We start from the raw sequence: 24,896 nt of genomic DNA on the forward strand, positions 1-24,896 counted from the left end.
CTCAGAGGCTTAACCCAGCCACTAGTATAATCACCCCCAAACTAGTTCTGTATCCTCTCTTGCAGAATGCTTCTAGGCAGATTTCAGTGGTATTATTGTCTGTTCACAGGGAATATGAATTATATTACAGCTGTCATTTTCCACAGACAGTCATGGATTTGCGAAGTCTGTCCTAAAAAGTCATCCAAGTAAGTGCCAGGAGCAGGCAAAAATAGCTGAGGGTTTGCTACTGCTCAGTTATCTCTATCTACCATAACAGGTAGAAGGTTCCCCCTGTATTAAATATGTTCTATTTTTTTTTTTTAATAGTTGACAATTATTAATGTTCCTCTAGCATTAAAAAAAAGAGAGCAATCAAGCTTAATAAACCAAGCAAAAATTCTCTGAGGACTTTGACCATGGAGAAGAAAACATTTCAAGTGAAGCACTTTAAATGAAGTCACGATCATTTAGACAAATGCACCAACTACTCCTGATTAAACAAGTGAGATTAGGTCCATAATAATGGCTTGGTTGTTTCAGATCAGCAACAACTGCCTTCAAGCCTAGTTGCCCAGGCTCTCAGTACCTTTCCCTCCTCTTGTCCCACAGTGGGTTTGTGTTCTCAGCTATGCCAAAATGACTTTAAACATCAAAGTATGTAGCATGTAGGTGAGCCAGAGTTTTGGCCAGAAGTGATATGACTACAGTTGTTTAAGGCTGTAAGTGTGAAAAGCCAATATAATTGGGGAAAAATGTGTTCAGAAACAGGTCTTCTAGTCTTTTGTGTCAGTCCATTGTGACTTTGCATATGGTTTGAGCTGGAGGAAAGCCCTTGCTGGATGACACACCAAAGCTGTAGCTGACATTCAGAACAGAGGAAGCTACAAAGCAAAGGCAGTTGGAACCTCCCCAAATGCTGCAAGAACAAACTGTGACATTTCCCCCCGTGTTTTTGATTTAATGCTTTGGCTTCAAGTCAGTTTTTGTTTCAATTGCTTAGTTTCAGCTGAAAAGCATTTTGCCCTCTTCCTTTTCTCCTTCCCATCCACTGCATTTCTATCTGCAGACATCCTTGCTGAAGCAGTTCTTCAGTGGAAATCAGAAGGCAGACACACCCACACCATGGTGGTGTCTAAACTACAAGGGCAGTCTGTGGGCTCTGTCCCTAAACAGTCTGTGGGGTATGCCAAGGTCCTGATCATGCCAGTTGAAAAATTAATTACTAGAGTCCTTTTTCCTGGCATTTGTGAGTTTCTGTTCTGGGGAGGCCTGTTTGGATCCAGTTTATGAGGGGCACTTGGGCACACAGAGGTCTGGATGTACCCGGTTGTATCCTGACGTACGTTCCGATTGTAGTCCTAGAGTTTACCAGGCTTGTGAATGGGGCAGTGCTCCTGGGCCCTGCAGTTTAAGCACACCCTTTGGGAATTGCCCCAGTGGGAGTCTTACAGGGTTAATGTTTATCCTCTATCTTGTAGTCTTTTAAACTTCAGGTAGAACTGCAACACCTCCACCCAAATTCTTGCAGAGCTCTTTCCTACAGCCTTGGAGAAACCAACTCAGGTTCACATGGGTTTGGTAAACTACAGCTACTTGTTTTGCTATTCTCTCTGAAACAACCGGGAATTTGTGAGAAGGGAATGGACAAATTTATAGGTAAAGTAGCTCAAAATGTTTTATTTTAACATAACATAAGCTGAACTTATGTTATCAGTTCAAACAGCAAAACAACCAGCCTTTCTACTGAAGGATGTAATGCATATCATGTCTAGCAAGGTTTTGGTCTAATAAAGGTTGTTTTAGTTCTTTTTATCTTCATTTTTCATTACAGGAATGCAACTCCTGATTTTGAATGCACTGTGCTCCACTTAAAATCCTGCTGTACTCTGTCAGCCTTGGAAAGATTCTGCTTTTGGATTGGCTTTGCATGCTGCCCTGCTGGCTGGGTGCAGCTTAATCTATATTTGTTACTTAAATAAAAGAACAATATAAAGTAAAGCCTTTATAAAGGGTATAAAAAACCCAATATAAAGTTGCCCTTTGTAGGCTGTATGAAATCCCTAGTTAAGAAAATATTAATCAAAAAATGTGAATATGGGAAAGTGACAGGATGTGAATATATGCTTGTGACACTCATCCCTCCTAGTGTAGGAAATTGAAATAAAATTGCGCCAGTTATATTTTTTCATCCTCATTTTAGCCCACAGCCCTCCTTTTTCTCACAAACCACTAGAATTTAATTTGGATAGTTCAGCAGACAGTTCAGATGCAGAATTGATTTATAGATGCTGCTATTAAAAGCTGATTATGTGCACATGAAACAAACTGTGGAGCTCACTTAGTTAGAATGCTTCCTTCAAAGACTATTCTGCAGGAATTTGTTCTGTAATTCAGTTCATACTGTATGGTTACTTTTAGATGCTCTTCAGAAATTTGAGAGCATACCCTTTGCTAGGACAAGTTGCTCATTCCATTTAATAACTGTTTCCTCTTATTGTGGACTGGAAATGAATGGTAATGAATGGCTTGTCCTAAGTCTTTCAACTGTGTGATTCAGTATGCTGATGCTTCCAGCCTGTCGTGGTTGGAGGCTGCTGTGTCCTCCCAGAAAGTGTCCCAGATCAGCCACAGAGCTGAGCTTTGCCCACAGAAGCCACGCACACGTACGCCACTGGAAAGTTCTTGAGTGCGTCACCAAGAATAAAGAGGCAGGATGGGTCCTTTACATAGAGTTCCACAGGAGTTCATTGCTGAACACATGAAGGGCTCCAGGGGCGAAGGGCCAGGAGTACAGGAGTGTCCAGGGTATAAGTACGAGGGTGACAAGGGGCAGAGAGAGGGCCAGGGACCAATGGAGAAAGAGCCGAGGCGAGGAGCATAGACAGGGCCAGGGTACACGACCCAATGGGGAAACATGGAGGGGGGAGCCAAGGTCCAAGAGCTAATGGGAAAGCGGGGAAGGGAGAACATTCTAGGACATGAACTTATAAGGGGTCCAGGGGGTGGAGAGTTACCAAACCAGTCGGGGTAACAGAACTGGGGTACATTAACATAAAGGCCAGAGCATCTTGGGAGAGGCCCTTCCGCTCACCCTGCCTTAAAGCTTACCCAAGGGGGTTGATTCAAACTTTGGGGCTGTCTCACCATCCCTGGGCCCCCTGGCCACAGGCTGCCCCTGCCACAGGTGCAGCCACTGCAACAGTATGCTGCTGGTGCTGTGTATGGAAATTTTCCTTCTTACCTCCTGTAACTTGTTCGTGGCTGCTTGCAGCGCCTTTTTTTTTTGTCTGTTGGGGAGGCACAGCTGGACTAGTTAAGACTGGATCAGTTGCCTGTAATAGTCTGTTGTATGTTTTTATGAATGCAGTTGTCACCACAGGGATGATGAGAGCAGTTAAAGGCTGGTGACCGCAAAGGGTAAAATTGCTTTCTCCAATACCCATTTGGACTGGTGGAACTCCGTTGGACTTGTGGAGTGAGTCCTGGTGAAAGTTACTTGCTGTCTTTGTTTACAGTGCAGTAATTATTATCTCATGAACATGACTGAAATGACAGTGTCTGCTCTTGACACCTTCAGGAAACACTGGTGTGATCTTGGTGTTTGCTGCAGAACTCTGACTGCAGGTTGTCTCTGAGAGAGGAAAATGTGTCCTAATAATGAGGGCTTTTGTGAGCACAGGCAGCTTCTAAGCTTGTCTTCTGAAGGAGTTCCTGCAGATCTTATGGTCAGTGGTTTTCTTCACTGGGCTTTCAGACTGCTTTGCAATGTTAGATCTTAAAAGATCTAGCCTGAACAAGGAGTGAGACATGCTTTGAGTTTGGATTTTTGTTTCTTTAATTGTCACTTTCATGTTTCTATAACTTAAAGATGGAGTGATGACACTATGGATTTGTGAGTTGTTGTGGTGTGGTCAAACCATACACATGCAATTTTCTAGGAAAATAAATCCAAAATGTATGTATCATGGCTGGAGACAAATTTCTCATTCAAATTACTGAGTCTCTCCTTATTTTTGCACTCCAAGTTGAAAATATTTATGCCTTTTGTTTTGTGTATTAGAAATGTTCACAGTATGAGGTTTTTATGTAACTATTGAGAATCTGCAAATTATTGTCTGAGATATACCAGTGTGATTTTTCCAAGCCATGGAAGAAGTCCAGTTCCAGTAAAGTATTTTTGTTGGGTCTTAAACTGATTACTAGCAGCCAAATATCAAGAAGAAGCCTGAAGCAATATTTATTGAGCACAGCTGGTGATCTATCAAGCACCTACTGATAGTGTTCAAAGGCAATTGGAAGGAGGGATTTGCACTCTTGTGTTAGTGTGAATAGAATGGATCTGACAGATCAAGGACCTTTCAGTCATCTTGCTTTTAAGAAATCCACCTGGTGCCTGCCCTGAGCAAAGAGTGTTGTGCTTCATAAGAGTAGTAATAATTCAAAAAGCTGTGTAGGTTTTTTGAGCAGCAAGTATGAACTGACCTATTTGCAATACCAAAACGAGTGGCCTTGTGTTCTGGCAATGTAGCACTCCAGCAGTCAGTGTGATGGTAATCTTAGTATATAGGCTGCCAGTGTGGTGTAATCATGTCTTGATGCTATCGTCTGTATACAAGAAGGTTATCTAAGGCCACAGTGAAGGGTTATAGCATACTCAGGTAAGGTTTTATAGAGTAAAGGATGGAAAATTCTCACCCAGAGTAGCGATCAGGTAATGATTCGGGGTGACATGAAGAGACCTAAAAATGATTCCTGTCTTGTGGGTGTTGTGACAGCTCTGTGTTTCCCCTGCCTCTCACACAGCAGTGAGGACTGGGGTGTCTCTGGAGAGCTCGGTGTGATGGTGAGGGTTTGTTTCCTTTCTAAAGCACAGGCCGTCTGTAGTGCGGTGTTTGCACCCCAAAATCTCCAGTTAAAATAAAAGGGCCTGTAGAAGGAGGGGATAATTACAAATGTATGAGCTGGCCTTCTTTAAGTGTAGGGATGTTAAGCATATACTTTCTTTCATTAGTTGCTTATGAGAATATCATAGAATTGTGGTAGAAATTAATTTTTTCCTTTTTTTTTTTTCTTTTTGATTCCCCATTGTGAAAAACAAATGGAAATCAACCTGGTGTGACACTGTGCAGGAGCTTGGCTAGGACTTGCATAGGTTGTTGCATTTCTTAACAGATATTAAAAATATTCCTGATCCATAAACCAAAATATACTGTTTCTGTTAATGCAGCATCTTCATAGGTCCAACTTAAAGAATAAACCATTATAGTAACAGTGGTGTAAGCTGAGAGTGGTATACTTGAGAGCTCAGCTCCAGTGCTGCTGAAAGAAAATCACCAGTTCTATTGCTGTGAGCTCTCTACTGCTGTTCCTGAGTTAGTGTCCCCAAGTAGGGCAGAATGGTCAAATTGCTGTGACAAGAAGCTTGTGAATTGATTTATTTCTTACACAGTTGATTACACATGCTAATGAATTGATTTTGTGCATTAAAAATGTGTATTAATTTTTTTCTGGTATAATGTATTATGGAGATTGGGAATTATTTTTCTAGAATTTGACATCTTATTTTATAAATTATCTCTCTAGAGGTTTTAAGCTTGGGCCTTTTTGTTTTCTATGCATGTTATGTGCAAATTCAGCAGAAATATTTCATCAGTCTAGGTTGTGTGTGGGTTTTTAAAAGTAAAATCTTTATTGTATGTGTGCCATTACTCTAACAAACATTCATGATTTCCTGTGCAGGAAGCAGCAGGAAAATGCCACTCAACTGGAGTATAGAGCAATTAATTAGTGATAAAATATTTTTGAAATTTGGTGGATTTTTAAACTATTACTTAAAGCTGAATAAATTGTTTGTTGTTTTGGGTTTTTTTAAATTAGTTTATTTATTTATGTACTTACGCTATTAGGCATAGCAGTTTTGTAGAAGTCATTAAAAATTTGCTCAGGTCATGTGTCAGGGTTTAGGCTCATGTCTAGTGTTGTCACTGTGCTTCACTGCTAGTGAGCCCAAATTTTGGATGAGATATTAAAGGTACCATCTGGCCATCCATGAAGAAAATGAGAGTTAAGACCCTGGATCAAAACAAAATACCTCCCCTCCCCAGAACAGAATAGGTGTCCTAGAAAATGTGTTCTCTTTCATTGAAATGGCTCCCATTGCAAGCAAAACAAATGTATTAAATACTTTGGTCCCTGCTTTTTGCCTGTCTGTTCAACTGTGCTTCTCAGAAATAGCCTGTTATTTTGTAAGCTATTTGAATGAGGATGTAAAGTAACATAAGATTTTATACTGAGTGTTTTTCCTCTTATGTTTTAGATACTTCAAGAAGTGTGAAGGCATCTCCAGAAACAGCTGAAATATTTTTTCAGAAGTTAAGAAATAAATGTGAATTCACAATCCTGGTGACCTTAAAACAAGCCCATTTGAATTCAGGGGTTATTCTCTCTATCCATCATTTAGATCACAGGTAAGTACTGATACCTGTATGCTGGCTAATGAAACTGTATGTATTCATGCATTAAAAAATTGAACATAAATTAGAGAAAAATTGTTGTGTAGCAGATGATTTGTAAATATTTATAGTGCTTGGATAGGCACATTGTGCATATTCATAGAAAGTCACAGTTCCAAATCCGCCAAGGGAAGGGGGAAAGGGGTTTTTCTTTATATGTCCCTTGCCACCAAGGGCATGAAAAGCCAGTTCTCTGTTGTTGTTCATAACCACAAGGACCAGATTCTCAACTGGTTTAAAACTGTCATGTCACTATAGCTACACTGGTTGACGAAGCCTCGCCCTGTAAGGGCACCTCTTCACCAGTTTTTAAAATTGCAAGCAAGAAGGAAAAAAAAATCCTCCAGTTATGGGTTTACATCTTCCCAGGAATGGCAGAGCACTTTCTTCAAAATGTTGTCAGCCTTAAAAAACTGAAGTGAATGACAGATAGCATTTAAGGATTATCCTTTTGATAGAATAAAGACTGCTAGAGAAATAGGATATTTTTTATATATCTGTCTGAGTAATAGCTATTAAAGATAATTGCCCTATGATTCTCTGGCAGAATAAAAAGGAGTTTTCAAATGTGCACTTTCTAAACAGTCATTAGCATGAGAAACAGGTGAGCTGTGCTTTAGGTTCCTAGTTATTTTTGTTTCCTTGTGTACAATCCCATAATTCTTTCTTGACAGTCTCACTACAAAATAGCAAAAAAAAAAAAAAGTAAAGACATGTTTAAGTGCAGCAAAATGTCTGTTTCTTTTACATGAGTGTACAAGTTTTCATTAGCAAGCATGGTGACAATTATTTTGTGCTGGAAGATACTCCCAGAGGCCCCATCTTCTGCACTTTAGCTATGTGTAAAAAACAAACAAAAAAACCAACCAAAACACAAACCACAAAGCAAACAAGAAGAAGGAGAACATTCTAAAGGATCATTATACCAAGTTTATAAAAGCATTTTCCAACTTGTAAAGGAGAAGTTGAATGTCTCCTGGATGGCATTAGTTGTACCCTTAGGCTTTTAATAGACACATTCAGGTCTCTTCTGTGCTAGGATGTACAAAAATATATCGCTGTGCCATAGTGGTGTTTGTTCAGTTTAACTGTCCTAAAATGAGGGCTGACCTAAGTGTGGATAATACTGGAACCAGACAAGCATCTCTTGAGTCTCCTGTAGTTTCTGTTATGGTTTTATGTTCTTTTATGATGAATGACAATAAAGACAAGAAAATGTAGATGTTAAAAAGAAGCATTTGGATGGCTTGTATTAAATAGCTGCTTCTTCAGTGCTGGATCTCCATCTCTGACCTTGCCCACCTCTGACCAGGGACTTGGTTGTAACAGTCCTTTAGTTCTTAACTTCTTGTGAAGTCTTTGTCACAGCAGTCATCATAGTGGGAAAATAGCAATACCAGACCTCAGTCCACTCCTTTGCACTAGCTTTAGCCTTTTATCACTCTGATGTCAAAAAAAGTTGTGCTAGCATTGAACTGCTGCCTTGCAGCTATATTTCTAATTTACAGAGGTCAGTACTAGCTCTTACGTTTCTGCAGTGAGGAGTTGAATGGTGGAGAGGTAGGCTGAAGGTGGCAGCAACTGCAGGATGTAATAGTTATCACACAAGTACCTTTTCATGTGCTTTATTTTACAGAGCTTTCATGGCAACTAATGGTTCTAGGGTAAAAGAATTTCTATGGTACAAGAAAATTAAAATGTTTAAAAAGTGGAAAAATATGCATTTATTCAAAGGCTAGGGAACTACTTTGTGTTTTTGAAAACAAGTCAGAGTAAAAACTCATCCTCTCTTTGCATGGGTCTAGGGACACTGGTGCAAATATGTTAATTTACAGCAATTGAGGGCATTTCCTAAATTGTAGGGTTTAAAAAAATTTATAATTTTGTTTATAAACTTAAAATAGTTTTCATGATTCAGAGTTTACTGATTCAGTGTGTGTTGTCTAGTTTTATGTAATTGTTGTTTTTGTTCCTTTTTGCTGGCTCCCTTTTGAGAATCATCAAAAATGAATACTTCCACTGAGATATGATCATGCAACTATTTAAGACTTTGGGTCTTAAGAAGTTGACAGGGCTGGTCTACCACACAAAGTTTCCGCTCTAATGTCAGGTGCTGAGTGCTGTCCTTGGGCTGTCAGAGAGATACAGAAGTTACCCATGTAAGTCTCAGGCTTGGGCATTTGCTGAGGCTGGGCTGTTGCTGTCACCAGAAAAAGGTGCTCCCGAAATCATCTTCTGAAGTTACAGTAATCTTTTCATACTTATTTAAATGCTTTTCTCTTTTCCTAGTTGGGTATCAAAGCTGGCTTCCCCTTTTATGATTATGCTTTTCTGTAGTATTTAATGTATTAGAATATTTTAAAATTAAAGTGAAAGAATCTGAAACAATACCTGTAACTGTCCTTTTCTAACTTGCTCATACATTTCTGCAGACACTGCTTTTTTCCCCACTGATTAGAGTGGTGAAAAGCGAAGGAGCTCAGGCAGTAGTAGTTTTGGGCACAGTGTGGAGGTGATAATTTCAGAAAAAATTCTTGTGGTGTCAGGGAATTCAAATTACACATCAGTAATCATTCAGAATTTCAAGCAGCTAAATGCATCTTTTATATATGGCAGAATTATGTATGGCATATGTCTGAAAGATAGAAGTTCTAAATGTGTTCTTAACTTGAGAGCTTTACCTTGACCACAGACAGTACCCTGCCTAAAATGTGTTGTACTTCACATTAAGAAGATAAATATCTTTAATTGTGTTAATGAAGGGATACCTTAAGTCTGAGTAGAAACCCTGTTAAACACTGATTGCTCTGTGTTTCGTCTTTCAGTTTAAGCTCTATTATCCTCCTCACTTCACTTCTGAATTTATCTCACCTTCTTCTTGATAAAATAGTCGGCGGAGAGATGATTTTACTCGGTGATGGGGTTGTAATATATGTTTGGTCTTGCTTTTCCATCATATATTTTTATTTAATCATCAGCAGTGGAGAGATATAATAAAGCTTTTTGCTCCTTTTGTGGTTAGATGGCTTTATGTAACTAATCTCGTATTTGTATCTCTTGAGATACTTCATATTAGGCCCTTAAAGGATGAAACTGCTGGGTTGTAGTTTAACCATTCTTTCCTTTGGTTAGTGCTTTTTATATCCTGGAACTGAGAACTGAAATCAATGGAATATAATGGACAGGCATTCCCTACACTTAATTTGTATCTGTACTAATTTACTCATTTTCTGCCTTCCTTAGCATTTGTTTTTACAGCGGTTGGTCTCTTTTGATTATCTGCTGTTGAATGGGCTGTACTGTGGAACGGGTTCAGACCTCTTTCACTATGTAGGAGGAACTTACCTGTGACATTTTCTCTCGTACTGATTTATGCTGCAAGGAGATAAGTTGTCAGAGGTGAATTCCCGATGCATGAATTTTGTTCTCTCATTTGACCACTGTATTGAAATAGAGGCAGAACTGTACGTTCCCTGCTTTTGATGTATGAGTGTCGGTATTTCTGGACTGCAGTGTCAAGTGTCCTCTCTGACACCACAAAATCTGCTGCAAACCTCTTACAGTGAGAAAAGCTTTCAGTGTTTACCACTTAAGCCAATATTCACCAAGCCAATAATTGCAGAGCAGATGTTAGATAAGACTAATATGGGATTAATTTTCAAACATTAAAGTTGGGTATGGCTGTTTCCTATGCCAAAAGAGAGAATAGCTTCTTTCTTCTTTTTAGAACACCCCGTGATCGTTGTTGGAAGAGTGGAGGGTTGTGGTGTTCTGTATTTTAGTTTTTTGGTATTAAATCTTAGTTTCTGTTTGTTACTGGTCTGATAATAATTATGAACCCTCCAGAATTTGTTCGTAACAGTCAATTGCTTTGGAATTCTTCTAGTGATTTTAAATTTCTCCATGTCAGTCTTCTATTCTTTTGATGCAGTTTGCATGTTTCATCAAAGGTGTCAAAAAAAAAGGTATTTTCTTTCATTCATTTGCTGCTTTTCCAGTGCATGAGAATATTCTGTGGGACAAAGGATTCTCTGTGTGGACACTGACAGCTTGACCAGGCTCTTTATCCCAAAAGAAAAATGTTCCTTGTTTGTGTTGGTTTGGGAGATGTAATTTCTATCCCTGAGTATGGGTTGGATGGAAGTATTTGTAAAGCAGTCATTTTGTGTTATACTCTGTTTAATGCCTTCATGGTGTTAGGAATGACCCGTTTATTTAAGTGCTGGCTATAAAGATTATTATAAAATTGATTGATGCCAGGTCATTGTTTCTTGGATTTGGGATATTTTTGCTTCAGTTTAGTTTATACTCTGTGACAAAAAAAAAAAAAAAAAAGGCAGTAGGATGTAAGTTCCTGTAGTTCATGCACCTTACTGTTCCATAACTTTTGTTAAATCAAGTGAGGCCAGCCTGTCTGGTGTAAATCATTGCAGTGCCAACTAATCCAGGGTGAATTGTTTGAGAACATCTTACAGAATGCTTATATGCCCCTGGAACGTATTACTTGAATTAAGACTAGTGACAGGCCTTTTGAATAAAAGACAGAAGATTTGTTCTTTCCTATGACATTGAAAACCCCCACTGAAATAGTTGAAATGTGAGTTTTGACAGATCTTGTTTTTCTTCTGATGTTGTTTATAAGGCTTTCTATGAACAAACAAATCTGTATTCTTTTGGGGTAGGAAATGGGAGGAGTTATGTTGAAACTGCCTTTCTCTTTTACTAATGAATCTATTAGAAAATTGTTTATTGTATTTGCAGTCCTACAATATTGATTGTATTGCAGTCCTTGGAGAAACTTTGTCAAGAAATGGGAGGCATGGTTTATGCCATTTGTTTTTACAGTGTTTGAGTTGAGAAAGTTCTTCCCTTGTTGATTTTTAGTAGAAGAGGAAGCTTCAGATAGGCAAGATTGATATTCCTGGGACTATGTGTTAGTTAAAATAAACCAGAAATAAATACACTGATAAATGGGGTTAGTGAGAGAGATGACAAGAATGAGAGCAATTGCTCAAGGACAAGAATTAGTGTTTCAAAATTATTTTTTCTTTTGGGAATTTGATTTCATATCCATGGCTCAAATAGGGATGGCATGGACAACAGGTTGAATTTTTCCAAGACCAAGCCAACACCTTTTGCAGGAATAGCTTTTTTTGGAGTGCTTTGAAGAGCTTGGTGGGGCCTCAGTTCCTGCTTCTGGCTCCTTCCTATGTGTTGTGGAAAGGCTGACTGGGAGCCTTGCCTTGTCATCAGCAGTAACATTGGAAGGTCTGGAGTGTCTTGCTCTTGTGATGGCCATGGGGTCTTGGATCATAGCCCTAAACCCAGCAGAAGCTAGGTAGAATCTGCAGTAGGGATAAGGTGAGATTTTGCCTCCCTGATTTAGTTGACCTCAGGTTTTGGGAGGTCAGCAGAGAGATGTCTCATGTGAGAGGTAAATTCTTGATTCAAAGCCAGCAAAGGCTTCCAGGCCACAGCAGTGCCACTGAAATCAGATGAGGGGCTGCAAGGAGTTGATAAAAACAATATCTTATTGACAGATTTTTTTTTTCCTGCATGCTTTATTAGTTTGAATCGGGTACGGACACTGAGGGGTACAGTGATGGAAAGGATGTGAACAGCCTCACGTTTGTTTCCTAACCTCCACTTGCACATCAGGGTATAGCAACCTCACTTTCCTAGCCACTACCTTGTGCTGTGGCTTCTTTCTGTCTGGAGGGAAGCTGCAGTGCTGTGCAGTAGTAGTTTGTGCAGGTGAATGTGTGCGGATGATGCCTCTCTGCTCTGCCAGTTATCTCTGGCCTGCCTGTTCTGTCCCATGAACGTCCCAACAAGAAGGGTGTTCTTCCATGCATGTCCCAGCACTGGGCTCCATCACCTGAGCACATCAGGAATGCACCTTCCTCCTCCACAGCTGTTCTCTATAGGTATCCAGTGCAAGCAGCAGTGCTGTGGTGAAACAAAGATGAAGTGGTTGACTGTTTTTGTGGTGGAAGAAAATAAACAAGAGATATGTAAATGCCAGAATGATCAGCAGCTGTCTGGCTGGGGTGCTTCAGAGGCATTTTCCTCACACGGTTAATCTCTACTCTGCCTGATTTGGAGCAGGAACTTGAACGTGGTTTTTTTTTCCACCTGAGACAAGTACCCTGTGGAATGTCATTATCTTTTTTTTTTTTTTTTTTTCTCCACTTGATACAGTGCTGATGCAGATTTGTTGGCAGTGCCTGGCAAGGGCTGTGCTAGTAAACCAAACAGTGCCCAGGCTGGAGCATTGGCCTGCTGTTGTCCATTTTGCATAATTGTTAGCATCCTCCTTGACATGCTTTTGTCTCCTGCAGTTAGTACCCTTGCAGAGGATGTCAGGGCAGTCTGTGAAGCAGCATTGGCCAAGGCCTGTTCCTACCAGTCGGTGTGAAAAAGCCCACCAGTTTCAGGGAAAAAGTGTGAGAGATCACCAAGATGGATATGAGTTGGAATGGAGCACTAGTTTATAATACAAAACTTGAGAGGCTGGTTTTGCTGTCCTGTTGTTTATACACTTTGTGTCGATATGGGTAATACCCTCTTCTAATTTTGAGCTCTCTTCACTTGGGATCTGTGCTTTCATATCGGTAATAATCATGGCATTAAAGATATTTGAGAAAGTCTTTCAGAGAATCTTAGATTTGCTCTCTGTCTCTCTCCCATTATAGCCAGCATATCACCCTAGACCCCACAGGCTTTGCTGTGAGAATGTTTGTTTCTGCCAAAAGATTTGGTTTTAATGAACGGATCAACGTTCTTGAACAAAAATACCCTAAATCAGAAAATTGCAGTCTGGCTTTAAAACTGTATTCAGCAAAAGGAAGTGACAGAAACAGAATTTGTGGCTTTTCTGCCCATTGTGCACTTGAACTAAGGGCTACAACTTATCCAGAAAAGCAAAGACCATTTTTTAATTAACCATTCCCTGATAAAAATGCTAGTCTTCTCTAGGTGGAGCTCTAGATTGAAAAGGGTAAAACCAGTAAGGTCAAGCAGTAGTGGGAGAGGTGGGAACTGGATTCTTACAGGTTAAAGGAAGCTACCACTTGACTTTTCATATAGAAGGTTTGGTTGAAAAAATGATAACCTATCTGGGGATATTTTGATGCCATGTTGTTCTAGGGGATGCACCAAGCAGTAAAAACTGATAGTTAATATTTCAGAGCACTTAGTGTTGCTTCCAAATTAAATGTTCTGAAACACAGTAAAATGAGCTCATGCTCCTGACTGCCCGGTCATGATACCGCAGAAAATAGCAAATAACACATTGCTGAATTTGATAGTGGTGCTGCATGAGTTGCTTTTATATCTTCATAATCTACACCTTGCAGGATTGCTTGCTGCTGTTGTGCAATGAATAGGGTCTACTGAGTAGGATCTCCCTTTTTTTTTTAATGTTTTATGTAATTATACCTAACAAAAAAGGCAGAGCTTTGATAGCAAAAATCTTCAGATAAAGATTTTTTATAAGTAATGGAGGTAAGGATTTTAATTTTTATTAAGTACATATTGCTCTTTAATTTTAGTGATTTGCCTTTTTTTTCAGTGTAGATCAAAGAGCCATGAAGAAATATTTTAACATTGTACCTATAAATGTGAGTAGAAAAAGTTAAAAAAACCCACCATCCTGTAAAAAATTCATAAGCAGACGTGATATTTTGCCTTTAGCTTCTGAAATACTTGTCTATGTGCTGTAGATTGAAGTTGAAATTACTAGCTGCCTGGAGTAAGTATGTGTTACAGAGAAGTAAAGCTTTGTAAAGGGAAGGTTTTACTGTGGGAATGAGACACAGCTGAATTAGGGGTAGAAGAACATGCTGCTGTGTGCTGTCGTGTGCTCACATCGTGATGTATGGTGGTTGGTTGAATTATGTTTGTTATGCCTTAAAACTATGTAAACTGGTAACTGGCTAACTGCTTAAGAAGGCTGGGTTTTTGCAATAAAGGGCTCTCCTTTGCACCTGACTGGGGACTCTGTGTCGCTCCTTATCGCAACAGGTATGTGCATTTGTTGTGTGAGAAGGGATGCCAAATGAACAAGTGAGCCATCAAAGACCTGGCGTTGCCAACACTGCCTGTTAGCTGGCATGGCCATACCTCCCCTCTTCTCAAAGACTGCTGCTCTGTGCACCAGGACCATCTGGTGTTTCACCTCCTAAATCTCTAAGTTTTGCTGTACATCCTGACTTTTACTTCCACAGTCTTCCTTGTACTAGTCTGCCACCTCCCAAAGAGCAGGTCCTGCCTGGGCTGGTGTGACCACATGCCCTTTGCCAGGATGGTCATTAGAGCTCCACAGCTGAGCAGATTCGCTGACTGCCAGCTCTTACCTAGAAGTTACAGTAGATCAGTGCTGGGCAGCAGAGAAACCATCACTGTTTTCTGTCTCAGATTCCTCCGGGGCATTTGAAACAAATTTCTTCCTCTTACCAAGACAGGCTCATCCTTAGTCAGTACATTAGGGATCGCTGTCTGGCCACTTTCCAAGCAGAGTGGCTGATCTGCTACCGTGGCCTTGGCTGTTGCCTTTGCAATGATTGTGCACGCACAGAGTGATCTACAGAGATGTACCAACCTTTTTTTCTAGGTTGGCACTTTCTTCTCTGTGTGTCGAACATAGAAAAACCTAAGCACATATCTCCCTGTGAAGTTAAATCCAAGGTTAATCCAAGGCGGGTGTGGTTTTTTTGAGGAGCTAAAATCAAGTAGGCTGGTACTGATTAAACAACAGGAGAGATTATGAATTGTAGAAAGAGAGGTGTGGGTTCTGCTGTTGTTTTGGTTTTCTCATTGTGGCTTATTTTTCATTCCAAGAGTCGTTTGCCTTCTGCAGCATAGAAGAACACCTTGGAGCTGTTGGGAGAAGCATCAGTGATGTTTAAAATGGGATGTCTTGGGCTGCTGCTCTCCCTGCAATGAGTGGGCTGGGCTAGGCTGGTGTGGACAAGAAGCTGGTGACTCAGCTGATGAGGCTCCTGTGAAGCTTTTCAGTAATGAGATTCTTGGCTAGAGAAGACTGCAGTACAATGCAGTTACTCTTTCCTTTGGGAGCATGTCCTTCAGGCATTAAAAGCACCCTCCTTTCTCTCTCAAATGATTAGTAAGCCTGAGTATACAGAGAAGTGCAGAGTGTTTTTGTCACCAGAAATTAATTTCTAAAATCCAGGTCTGTTAATGCTTAGCGTATTTTCTCAAAGACTCTTCCAAACCTTTGAAAACTACACACCCAAGTGTTGCAGCTTCAAAGATGGAACAAGAAGCCTCACTGTGGGCAGACTTTTCATTTTCACCCATGTGTGTTTGTCAGTGCTAAGTCTCATCCCATCTCCTGAAACTCATGAGGCTGAGATAGAGCCACGTAAGTCCAGGCAGTTAAACAAATGTAGAAAAGGAGAATAGCAAGCACAGCATTTTGTAAAAAATGGAGTGGAAATGATTCATTTTCACTTCTCTGTGTTTCAGCATCATGGCATTTGTTCAAGCTGAAAGCAATATTGCTTTGGCTGTCATTTCACTTGCTTTTCTAATTGTGTTTTGCTGCTGCCTGTACAGATTATTAATAACCATAAATTATTCTCCTAATAATTCTTCTAATGGCTATTATTTTCTTTCATTTTGATGCATGTTTTCTCATTTCAAAGGTAGTTACATTTGTTAGTTTACCAAATGGAAGAACAAAACGTGTCGTCTGTGAATGTGAAAGCAGTGTGTTAATCACCATTAAAACAAAACCGCAAGTGTCCACAGTTTCTGCCCAGCTTTGTGTAGGAAAATTTCCTTGCTTATTACAGCATCATCGATTGTCAGCATCCTCTCTCAGCAGTTCTTAATTCATGAAATTTGTACAGCAACGTCTTCTTTTTATTGGCAAACCCATGATTCATCTGCAGAGATTTCATTATCTTACATGCATAAGGGCAACACAAGTGTTTGTTTTATACCTTCTGTACTGACTGTATGTCTACTAGTGTAGTTGTTGCCTGCCTGCCTGGAATTTCGTGTGCTGGCATCAGTTCTGCTATTGACTTGGAATGAAGGAGAGCTCCTAGTTCTACCAGGAGATAATGTTTAAACATATCCATGCTATTCGTTTTCTATTTATTTTCTGCTGCTAGGTGGAGACGCTTAAAAGTTGCTGGAGAAGTCCAGGTCTCTAATGTTCCCCTTCTCTTTTGGTTGAGAGTAACCTTATTTTTATCCTTGAAGCTTCAGTTCTGAAGGATAACTTATTGACTGATGGTCTGCCACTATGGTGCAATTCTTCTAGCCAGGCCTTCAATTAGTTTCCACTTCTTGCCAATGCAAAAATTATTTTTGGGCCATGAGGAGGTAAATTGATTATAAAATTTATATCTGACTCTAGTTAACTGCTTTCTTAATACTGGGGAGGAAGAAGAAATTGTCTTTGCTGGTTTTGCAAAAAACTAGTGGTTTTTGTGCTGTTGCTAGGTATGTTCCACTGTGGAACACCCTGAAGGAAGCAGGGATGTGCAGCAAGCCTTCTCCTAGCGATAATGATTGTACAGGATAGTTTTGATTTGGTCTCATTTTTACTCTTCAAAACCACAATCACTGTCTTTTCTATTCCTTAATGTAGACAGCCTGTTAAAGTAAATGATGTCATCCTGGAACACATGTGTACTCCGGTTACAAGCCACTGTCATGTCTGATTCAGATGTAGCCACGAAAATTCCTGTGTAAAAATAATTTTCTTGGGGAATTTTAAAATGAGAAACTTAGTATTTTAAAAAACAAATGGTTAGTCACGCTTTTTCCCAGATGTCCAACATGCGAGAGACAGCCTAAGAACTGAGTTTGGTTATGGAGTTCTTTTTAAATTGAACGGCTGGAATTTCACCATCAAAGCTTGTGTTTGCAATCTGCTAGGTTCACTTACCTCAGTACAGCTGCACTGCTGAGTTTTTGCTATATGTATACGTATTTGCATATATAGATGTGCATACATATATAGATGTGTATATATATGTGTACACCCACCTCACAAATACACATACTTATTTAACCAAGCAGATACGTACACGTATATAAATTGCTCTGAAGACTTAGCATTTCTTGATTTTGTGTATCTTTGGAGAAACTTCATTACAGAAAAGGAAAGATGATGTAACAGTACATATAAAAGCAAACAAAGGAGTGTTCAGTCTCAGTCCTTACTTCCCTTGGTAATTACTAATGATGTCCTTGTTGCAAAACTTGGGGTTGTCTTCTGTGCATTCATGCCTTCAGAGTATCTCTATTGTGCTTTCTTTGTATGAGGCAATTATTTATAATAGTGTAATTCAGATCATGTTATGGAAAATGGTTTTGTTGGAGGAAAACATATTTGGCTTGGAATCTTGTGTAGTGACATGAAAGTTTGAACCTGCTATTATTTGTCACTGAGAAGAGATGCAATGGAAATCTGAAAAGGATCTACTTTTGCCTTTGTATCTGCTTGTTTTTCTTCCTCTTTTAAATAGTTCCTGCATGATGATGGGAAGATGTAAATCTTATGTAAAATGTTGCTGTGCTGATGAGAATGGTTCATGACATGATGATGCATTTATGGTACAGGTACCTGGAGCTGGAAAGCAGCGGTCATCGAAATGAAATCAGGTTGCATTATCGTTCAGGCAGTCATCGCTCCCACACAGAAGTATTCCCATACATTCTGGCAGATGATAAATGGCACAGACTTTCCTTAGCAATCAGTGCCTCTCACTTGATTTTACACGTGGACTGCAATAAGTAAGTAAAGAGTGTTTTATAAGAAGCTGTCACATCTGGAATGTTTGAGCTCTGAGTAAACTAAATGAGACAACTTGGGGTTCTAATTTCCACTTCCTTTTCAGAATTTATGAGAGAGTTGTAGAGAAGCCTTTCATGGACTTACCTTTGGGTACAACCTTTTGGCTGGGACAGAGGAATACTGCACATGGTTATTTTAAGGTATGCATTCCCTGGAAGATAAAGAGTGAACTTAAGTAAAATGATTCAGGGTTTGAAACATCTTTCATATGATGAGAGACTGAGAGATTTGGAATTGCTCAGCCTGGAGAAGAGAAGGCTCAGGAGGTATCGGGAGGATCTCTTCAATGTGTATAAACACCTGAATTTGTGAGGAGAATGAAGATGAGGGATCCAGACTTTTCTTGCTAATGCCTACTGTAAGGCCAAGAAGCAATGGGCAAGACGTGAAACTCCTGAAATTCCATCTGAACATAAGAAAACAGTTCTACTGTGAGATTTGTCAAAGATAAATTACTATGGAGATATTCAAAAGCTGTTTGGACACAGTCCTGGGCAACCTGCTCTGGCTGGTCCTGCGTGAAAAGGGAAGTTGCAGTAGATGATCTCAGGAGATGCCTCCAAACCTCAACCAATTTATGTTTCTGTAATCATAACACAGATCTTGGATTACTTTGAAATTTGCTATTGGTGAGCAGCAGACTAGCTACTAATTGTATCTTAACTAAGCATGGCATGTAAAGTCTGCCTGCAAGTATGGGATCTGTTCTTCTGGGTGAAACCATCCATTTCCAGATATCATTGTTGAATTTCATGCTGAAATCTCCCTAAGTTCTTAACGACATGCAGCTCTGCAGCTGTGTAACAGAAACGTAGTTTCTCATAATATTGCAAGCTTTATGGAGGGATCCCCAAAATTTGTTGTGGTTTAACCCCAGCTGGCACCACCCTGCCACTTGCTCACTCCCCACCCTGCCACTTGCTCACTCCCCACCCTGGTGGGATGCGGGGAGAATTGGAAGGGTAAAGGCTAGAAAACTCATGGTTTGAGATAGTTTAATAGGTAAAGCAAAGCCACACAAGCAAAGCAAAGCAAGAAATTAATTCACCACTTCCCATGGGCAAGCAGGTGTTCAGCCATCCGCAGGAAAGCAGGGCTCTATCACCAGTAATGGTTACTTGGGAAGACAAATGCCACCACTCCAAACGTTCCCTGCTTCCTTCTTCTTGCCCCAGCTTTAAATGCTGTGCTTGATGCCCTGTGGTCTTGGATATGACCCCTTCTTTGGTCATTTGGGGTCAGTTGTCCTGGCTGTGTCTCTCCCAACTCCTTGTGCACCCCCAACCTCCTCGCTGGTGGGGTGGTAGGAGGAGCAGAAACGGCCTTGTTGCTGTGTAATTTATGCAACATCCCTGTGTTACCAGCACCGTTTCCAGCACAAATCCAAAACACAGCCCCATACCAGTTACTTTTCTGTGAAGAAAATTAACTCTACTCCAGCCAAAACCAGCACAAACTCATTAAGGGTTTGCATTAATGTATTTTTCTTGACTCTAGTTTCTTTAATCTTCAAATCTATTTAAGAGTTATAGCTTGTAAAAAAATTTGCATATTATTTAAAAGAGTATTTCTAAGTAACTGAAACTGCAGCTGTTTTCAAATTACTTTTTAAAGGTCATTTGCAAGCTTTTCTGCAGTGACTAACTAAAAATAACAATGAATTCAAAACCACCAAACTCTTGCCACATAATTATATCTTGAAATTTAATCTTAAGTCTTTAAAAATTATTCATTATGCCTGTACATCTATTTAATTTAATTTCTGTTTATTCTTTTATCACTGAATTGGGTCCAGACAAGAAGCTGTTTATTCATAAGTATAGTTTTTCTGTGTGGGCTTTACTGTTTTACATGGTGAATGAAAAACATAATTTTGACAGGTAAAAATAATGTATCCTTTTGTTTTCTCTCCACTTACACATAGGGCATAATGCAAGATGTGCAATTACTTGTCATGCCTCAAGGATTTATTTCTCAGTGCCCAGATCTTAACCGCAGTAAGTCTATTAATTCTTATATCGTAAAATGAAAGGTGTGCTTTTTACCTTCTTTCTGTCCTACAAGCTTTCTTAAAACCTTGAATTTAAGTGTATTGTTTGTCAACTTTGGCATGATTTCAACCTACTGTGAATTAATTTGTTAACACACATATTTTATTATTCTAGCCTGCCCAACTTGTAATGACTTCCATGGACTTGTGCAGAAAATTATGGAACTGCAGGACATTTTAGCAAAAACATCAGCTAAGGTAATGTTTACTAGGACTCAAGTCATAGGAGAAGTGAGGACTGTCTTTTTAGATTATTCATGCTTATATGGGGTTGAGCACATGGCTGTGTGCAGAACATTCCTTCATGGTATGTTTACATCTTTATATACCTGTGCCTAATGTTTATACATAAAAATTCTCAGTTCAGAGAGTTTTCTTGTGTTTTAATATTTTTACAGAATCATGTATTTTAGTAGTAAACAGCATCCAAATCCAAGAGTAAGGAAAGGCCTCACAGATATTCAAACACTACCTATTAGGCCAATAAATCAAGAAACCTAGAATGAAATAGGTAACTGTGCTTGTAGTGCTTATTACAGCAAGACTTACTAAGACTTTTCAAGACCTGAGCTGCCAAAGGCACATTCAGACAGAATATATGCAAGACGAGGAACTAAGAATCCAAACCAGGACTTTCTTCTTTCTGTCCTGTAGAATATTACACCAAAAGCATTCATGTCTGCTGGTGAAAATAGAGTACTCTGATTTTAAATGTCAGTTCTTTAGATATCTGCAGGAATGCTGTTATCTGGATGCTTTGATACACTAATGTTAAAAATGCTTGGGTGAAATGCAGAAAAAACTGCTAGTGTCGGTTCTGAGTTTTATTTTCATTTGGCTGCTCTATCTGCAAGTACTTTATGTAGAGCAAGATTCTTGATCAGTTCACAAAACAAAGATGAGAAATAAGGAGCTGTACCCATCTTGACCTGCTCATTTTGTTTCATGACGTCCCTGATGTCATGATGATGAGAAAGATGAACTGCATTGTGTCTTACTTCTTAATTTCTGTCTCTGAATGGTGGTTTAATCATGTTGTATTTAACAATAGTAGTTTTATTGTCTCTGACTGCATTTTCCTAAATGTATTCTCTCATCTGTGTACTTGATGATACGGGGGAAAAGTTTGAATTGTGTTTTTACTAATGTGGAAGCCACTTAAAAATTCAAAACATTTTTGTGAACTGTAAATACAGTTGTCTCAAGCTGAGCAGAGGATGAACAAGTTGGATCAGTGCTACTGTGAAAGAACCTGCACAATGAAAGGCACAACCTACAGAGAGTTTGAATCCTGGACGGATGGCTGTAAGAACTGCACTTGCATGGTATGGCTATGGTTTGAGTGGAGAGTCAGGAACTCCAGTGTTTCCTCTGATTAGTTTTATTGAGGCAAAAAATGAGAACTTTCAGATGTATGCTAGGTACTAACAACAAAGAGCTTTAATATCTGTTCTAAATCTAAGGAATAGTATTAATAGATGTATTTTCCTATGTTTTCAGCATTGCTAGCATGTGTAGCTCCTGTATTTCATGTCACCTTATGCAGGTGCTAGGCAATATACTTAGCTATCATGTTATTCCCTTGCACCGAGTTGCAAACAGTTTCTCTGGAATTCTAATTCCTTGCCTTTTGTCACTATAAACACAGCATTTTTCATAGCAAATGATTTAATAGATCCCTCGTGTCTGATTTCCTTTGGTTGCCTTTGGTTACATCTCAATAAGTAATAAAAAGTAAAATGTCAGGGTCATGTGCAAGTTTTGTTATATTACAAATGAAAAAGACTTAGTGGATGGAAGATTCCCAAAGGTAGCACATCTCCAGATGTGATTTCAAGTATCCTTTCAGGTACCAAACTAGGGCATCTGTATTATTGTCCATTCATGTAAAAAAACTCTTTCATTCCATTTGAACTCATTAAATGCTTAATCCAAAGGCCATTAGAAATTGGTGAAAGGGCTTTTGTTGTCTGTACTGCACCTTGGATTGATTCGTTGCTATCTGTAATTTGCTAAAAGGGTCTCTTTAAGCTTAGTATTTTTTTGACCTTTATATTTCTGAAGGGATATTCATTTTGCTTTTAGTATTTTATGGTATAAAATCTGGCTGATAAATGTTTAAAATTCTTTGAATTTAGTGTTAAATTCATTACATATTTTTGACCTGAATTTTTCTCACAGCTATAATATTACTACCTTTTAGAAATATATTGTCTCTGCCATAAAATCAGAAGGCAGAGTATTGTTCTGTGCCGTTGTTATTTCACAGTAATCTGTCAGTTTTTTGCTGATTGGCAGAATGTTTTGCCTCCAAATAGATTTGCCTCTAAAAAAAAATGATCATTATCATCTCAAAGAGAACATCATTCATTTAAAAAGATTGTGTGTGTGACATTCTGAAGAAATGCTTTCTGTTCTTGTAGTTATTAAAAGACCCACGTTAAACTGTCTTTTTTGGATGTTGTTAGAAAGTTCATTGCATTTAAAAATAGATTTTCAAGTTCCTGTGTTTGAGAACATCTCTGCTATTGCTAAATAAAACTACCAGTTAAGCACCTTTTATTCTCCTAGAACGGTACTGTGCAGTGCGAGGCTTTGATTTGCCCCCTTGCTGACTGTCCACTTAAATCTGCCCTGGCCTATGTGGATGGCAAGTGCTGCAAGGAATGCCAATGTAAGTTTTACTGTTGTGCCTCTTGCTAATGAGTGCTTTGAAATCTTAAGGAATATGAACCTTTCTGTAAATATGTCAGTGGAAGAACTGGTCATTAAATAGCTGGGTTGTGGAACTGGGGAGCTTAGACTTCTCTGAAGTGTTCTGGGAAATTGATAACCAGAAGGTTTTAATATTTAATGTGGGGACATTTTAGTTTCATTTTAGTTATGTTATTTTTATTTAGCACAGATATTTATTATCAAAATTTATAAAGAAAAAAAAGTCACTTATAAAGCTTTCTGTAGGCTTTCATTATCTATGTTTTAGACCAAACTGCTAGAAATTCAAGAACAATTGCCTGGTGTGTTTTTTGACCAGTGTCTCCAACACCTTTATCACAAGAAGAGTGTACTACCAACCTTATGTTATAGAGCTTAGAAATGGAGGTTCAGATTTATGATTCTTCTTCTGTAGTTAAGAGAAAAGAAGAACCCAGCAAAACCCAGACACCTAGAAATGTTATTTCACAAAAGGTCGTAAAAGAATTAAAGGAAAAATGGAAAAAGGTGATTTAATATTGTCATTTAGGATTGGATACATGATTACGTTTTATAGCATTTCAGTTTTGTTGCAAATAGGGCCAGAGAAAGGGAATTTTAGGTTAATCACAATCTAGATGGACTATATATAGTATTTCAGATGGATTATGTATGTCTATTCCGTATGTTATGGTTAGTTATTTCAGACTATGGTAGAATCCATTTTTGAAATTGAGCATGAGATGCACACACTTCTTTATTCTGTAAATGTTGAGATTTTTCTCTGGGGTTTCATCACTGTTCTACTGCTGTATAAAACTTCTTACAGAGTATAGAGAAATACATAACTGGTTAAAATGACATGTTGTAAGATAAAATTCCGGAAGACGTTTTGTACTCCGTTGATCTAGCTCCCACAGGAATTTATTAATATTTAATTGTGGTAGAAGTTACACAAACCATCCTTTTTTATGAAACCTTATTAACTTACTCAAGTAGATTAATTCTAATTAAGAGGAAATAAGAATTCAAATACTTTTTTTTAACCAACTACACAGAATTCCCATGCATATTAGATGACTCAGGGAGCTCGTAATTCAGGGAGGTGAGAAGTGTGACATTCCAGGCTCTATTTCAGGCTGTTTGAATCACTGACTGTGGTGGCAGAATTTGAAAACCTGATCCTCTGAAGTATGTTTTTGTAATGTACTGCCTGTCCATTGAGTTGGGAATTCTCCATCCAGATGTTAATGGGGAAGGACTCACATCATATGACTTCTTCCAAAGTTGTTTTTATTGGGAGTCTCGACAAAAGTCAAGAAATGTGAATGAGCATATGGACACAGACCTTGTTATAGAGCATTGATACTTGATACTTCTTCAAATTAAGATGCAGTTCTGGTACAGCACACTGATGTTTACTCTAGTATTTCCTGTTTGATATTCTTAATATTATCAGTGTCTTAGCTTTCAGCGTTGCTAATTTGATGCCAGTACACAATTAAATTTAGAACTAACATGCACACATACTACTTTCTTGACAAACTACCAGAAAAATAATTAGATGAGAAAATATAAATAAAAATGGCTTTTGAAAATTTTTTCCTAATTTCATCTAGGTTATTTAAAGTGACTTTTAAAATAAATCACAGAATTTTTAAAGTGGCTCAATTCTGGGAACCAAAGGACAGAGAATGTAAATTGGAGTCGCATTGACAAGGTAGTTAATTCCAGTGAAAGAGTGGAAGTTAGAGGCAATGGAGGCTGCAAGACTCTCACTTATTCTCCAGGCCATTTTGGTGGAAATGCTAAGTTGTCTCTG

At 38.8% G+C, this 24,896-nt stretch overlaps 1 protein-coding gene across 1 annotated transcript in view; it reads left to right on the forward strand.

Moving 5' to 3' along the window:
- NELL2 (neural EGFL like 2) overlaps positions 1-24,896 on the forward strand; it is a gene marked incomplete at both ends in the record, with an annotated part of 139,731 nt that overhangs the window by 13,320 nt on the left and 101,515 nt on the right. The window contains 7 exons of the mRNA XM_082279796.1: positions 6,299-6,449; positions 18,096-18,269; positions 18,374-18,470; positions 20,255-20,327; positions 20,496-20,578; positions 21,577-21,705; positions 22,952-23,054. Of these exons, the coding sequence (XP_082135922.1) occupies positions 6,299-6,449; positions 18,096-18,269; positions 18,374-18,470; positions 20,255-20,327; positions 20,496-20,578; positions 21,577-21,705; positions 22,952-23,054 (810 nt within the window). The remainder of the gene's footprint in view (positions 1-6,298; positions 6,450-18,095; positions 18,270-18,373; positions 18,471-20,254; positions 20,328-20,495; positions 20,579-21,576; positions 21,706-22,951; positions 23,055-24,896) is intronic.

The sequence above is a fragment of the Coloeus monedula genome, assembly GCF_965178545.1.
Source record: "Coloeus monedula genome assembly, chromosome: 4".
Classification (NCBI taxonomy): Eukaryota; Metazoa; Chordata; class Aves; order Passeriformes; family Corvidae; genus Coloeus; species Coloeus monedula.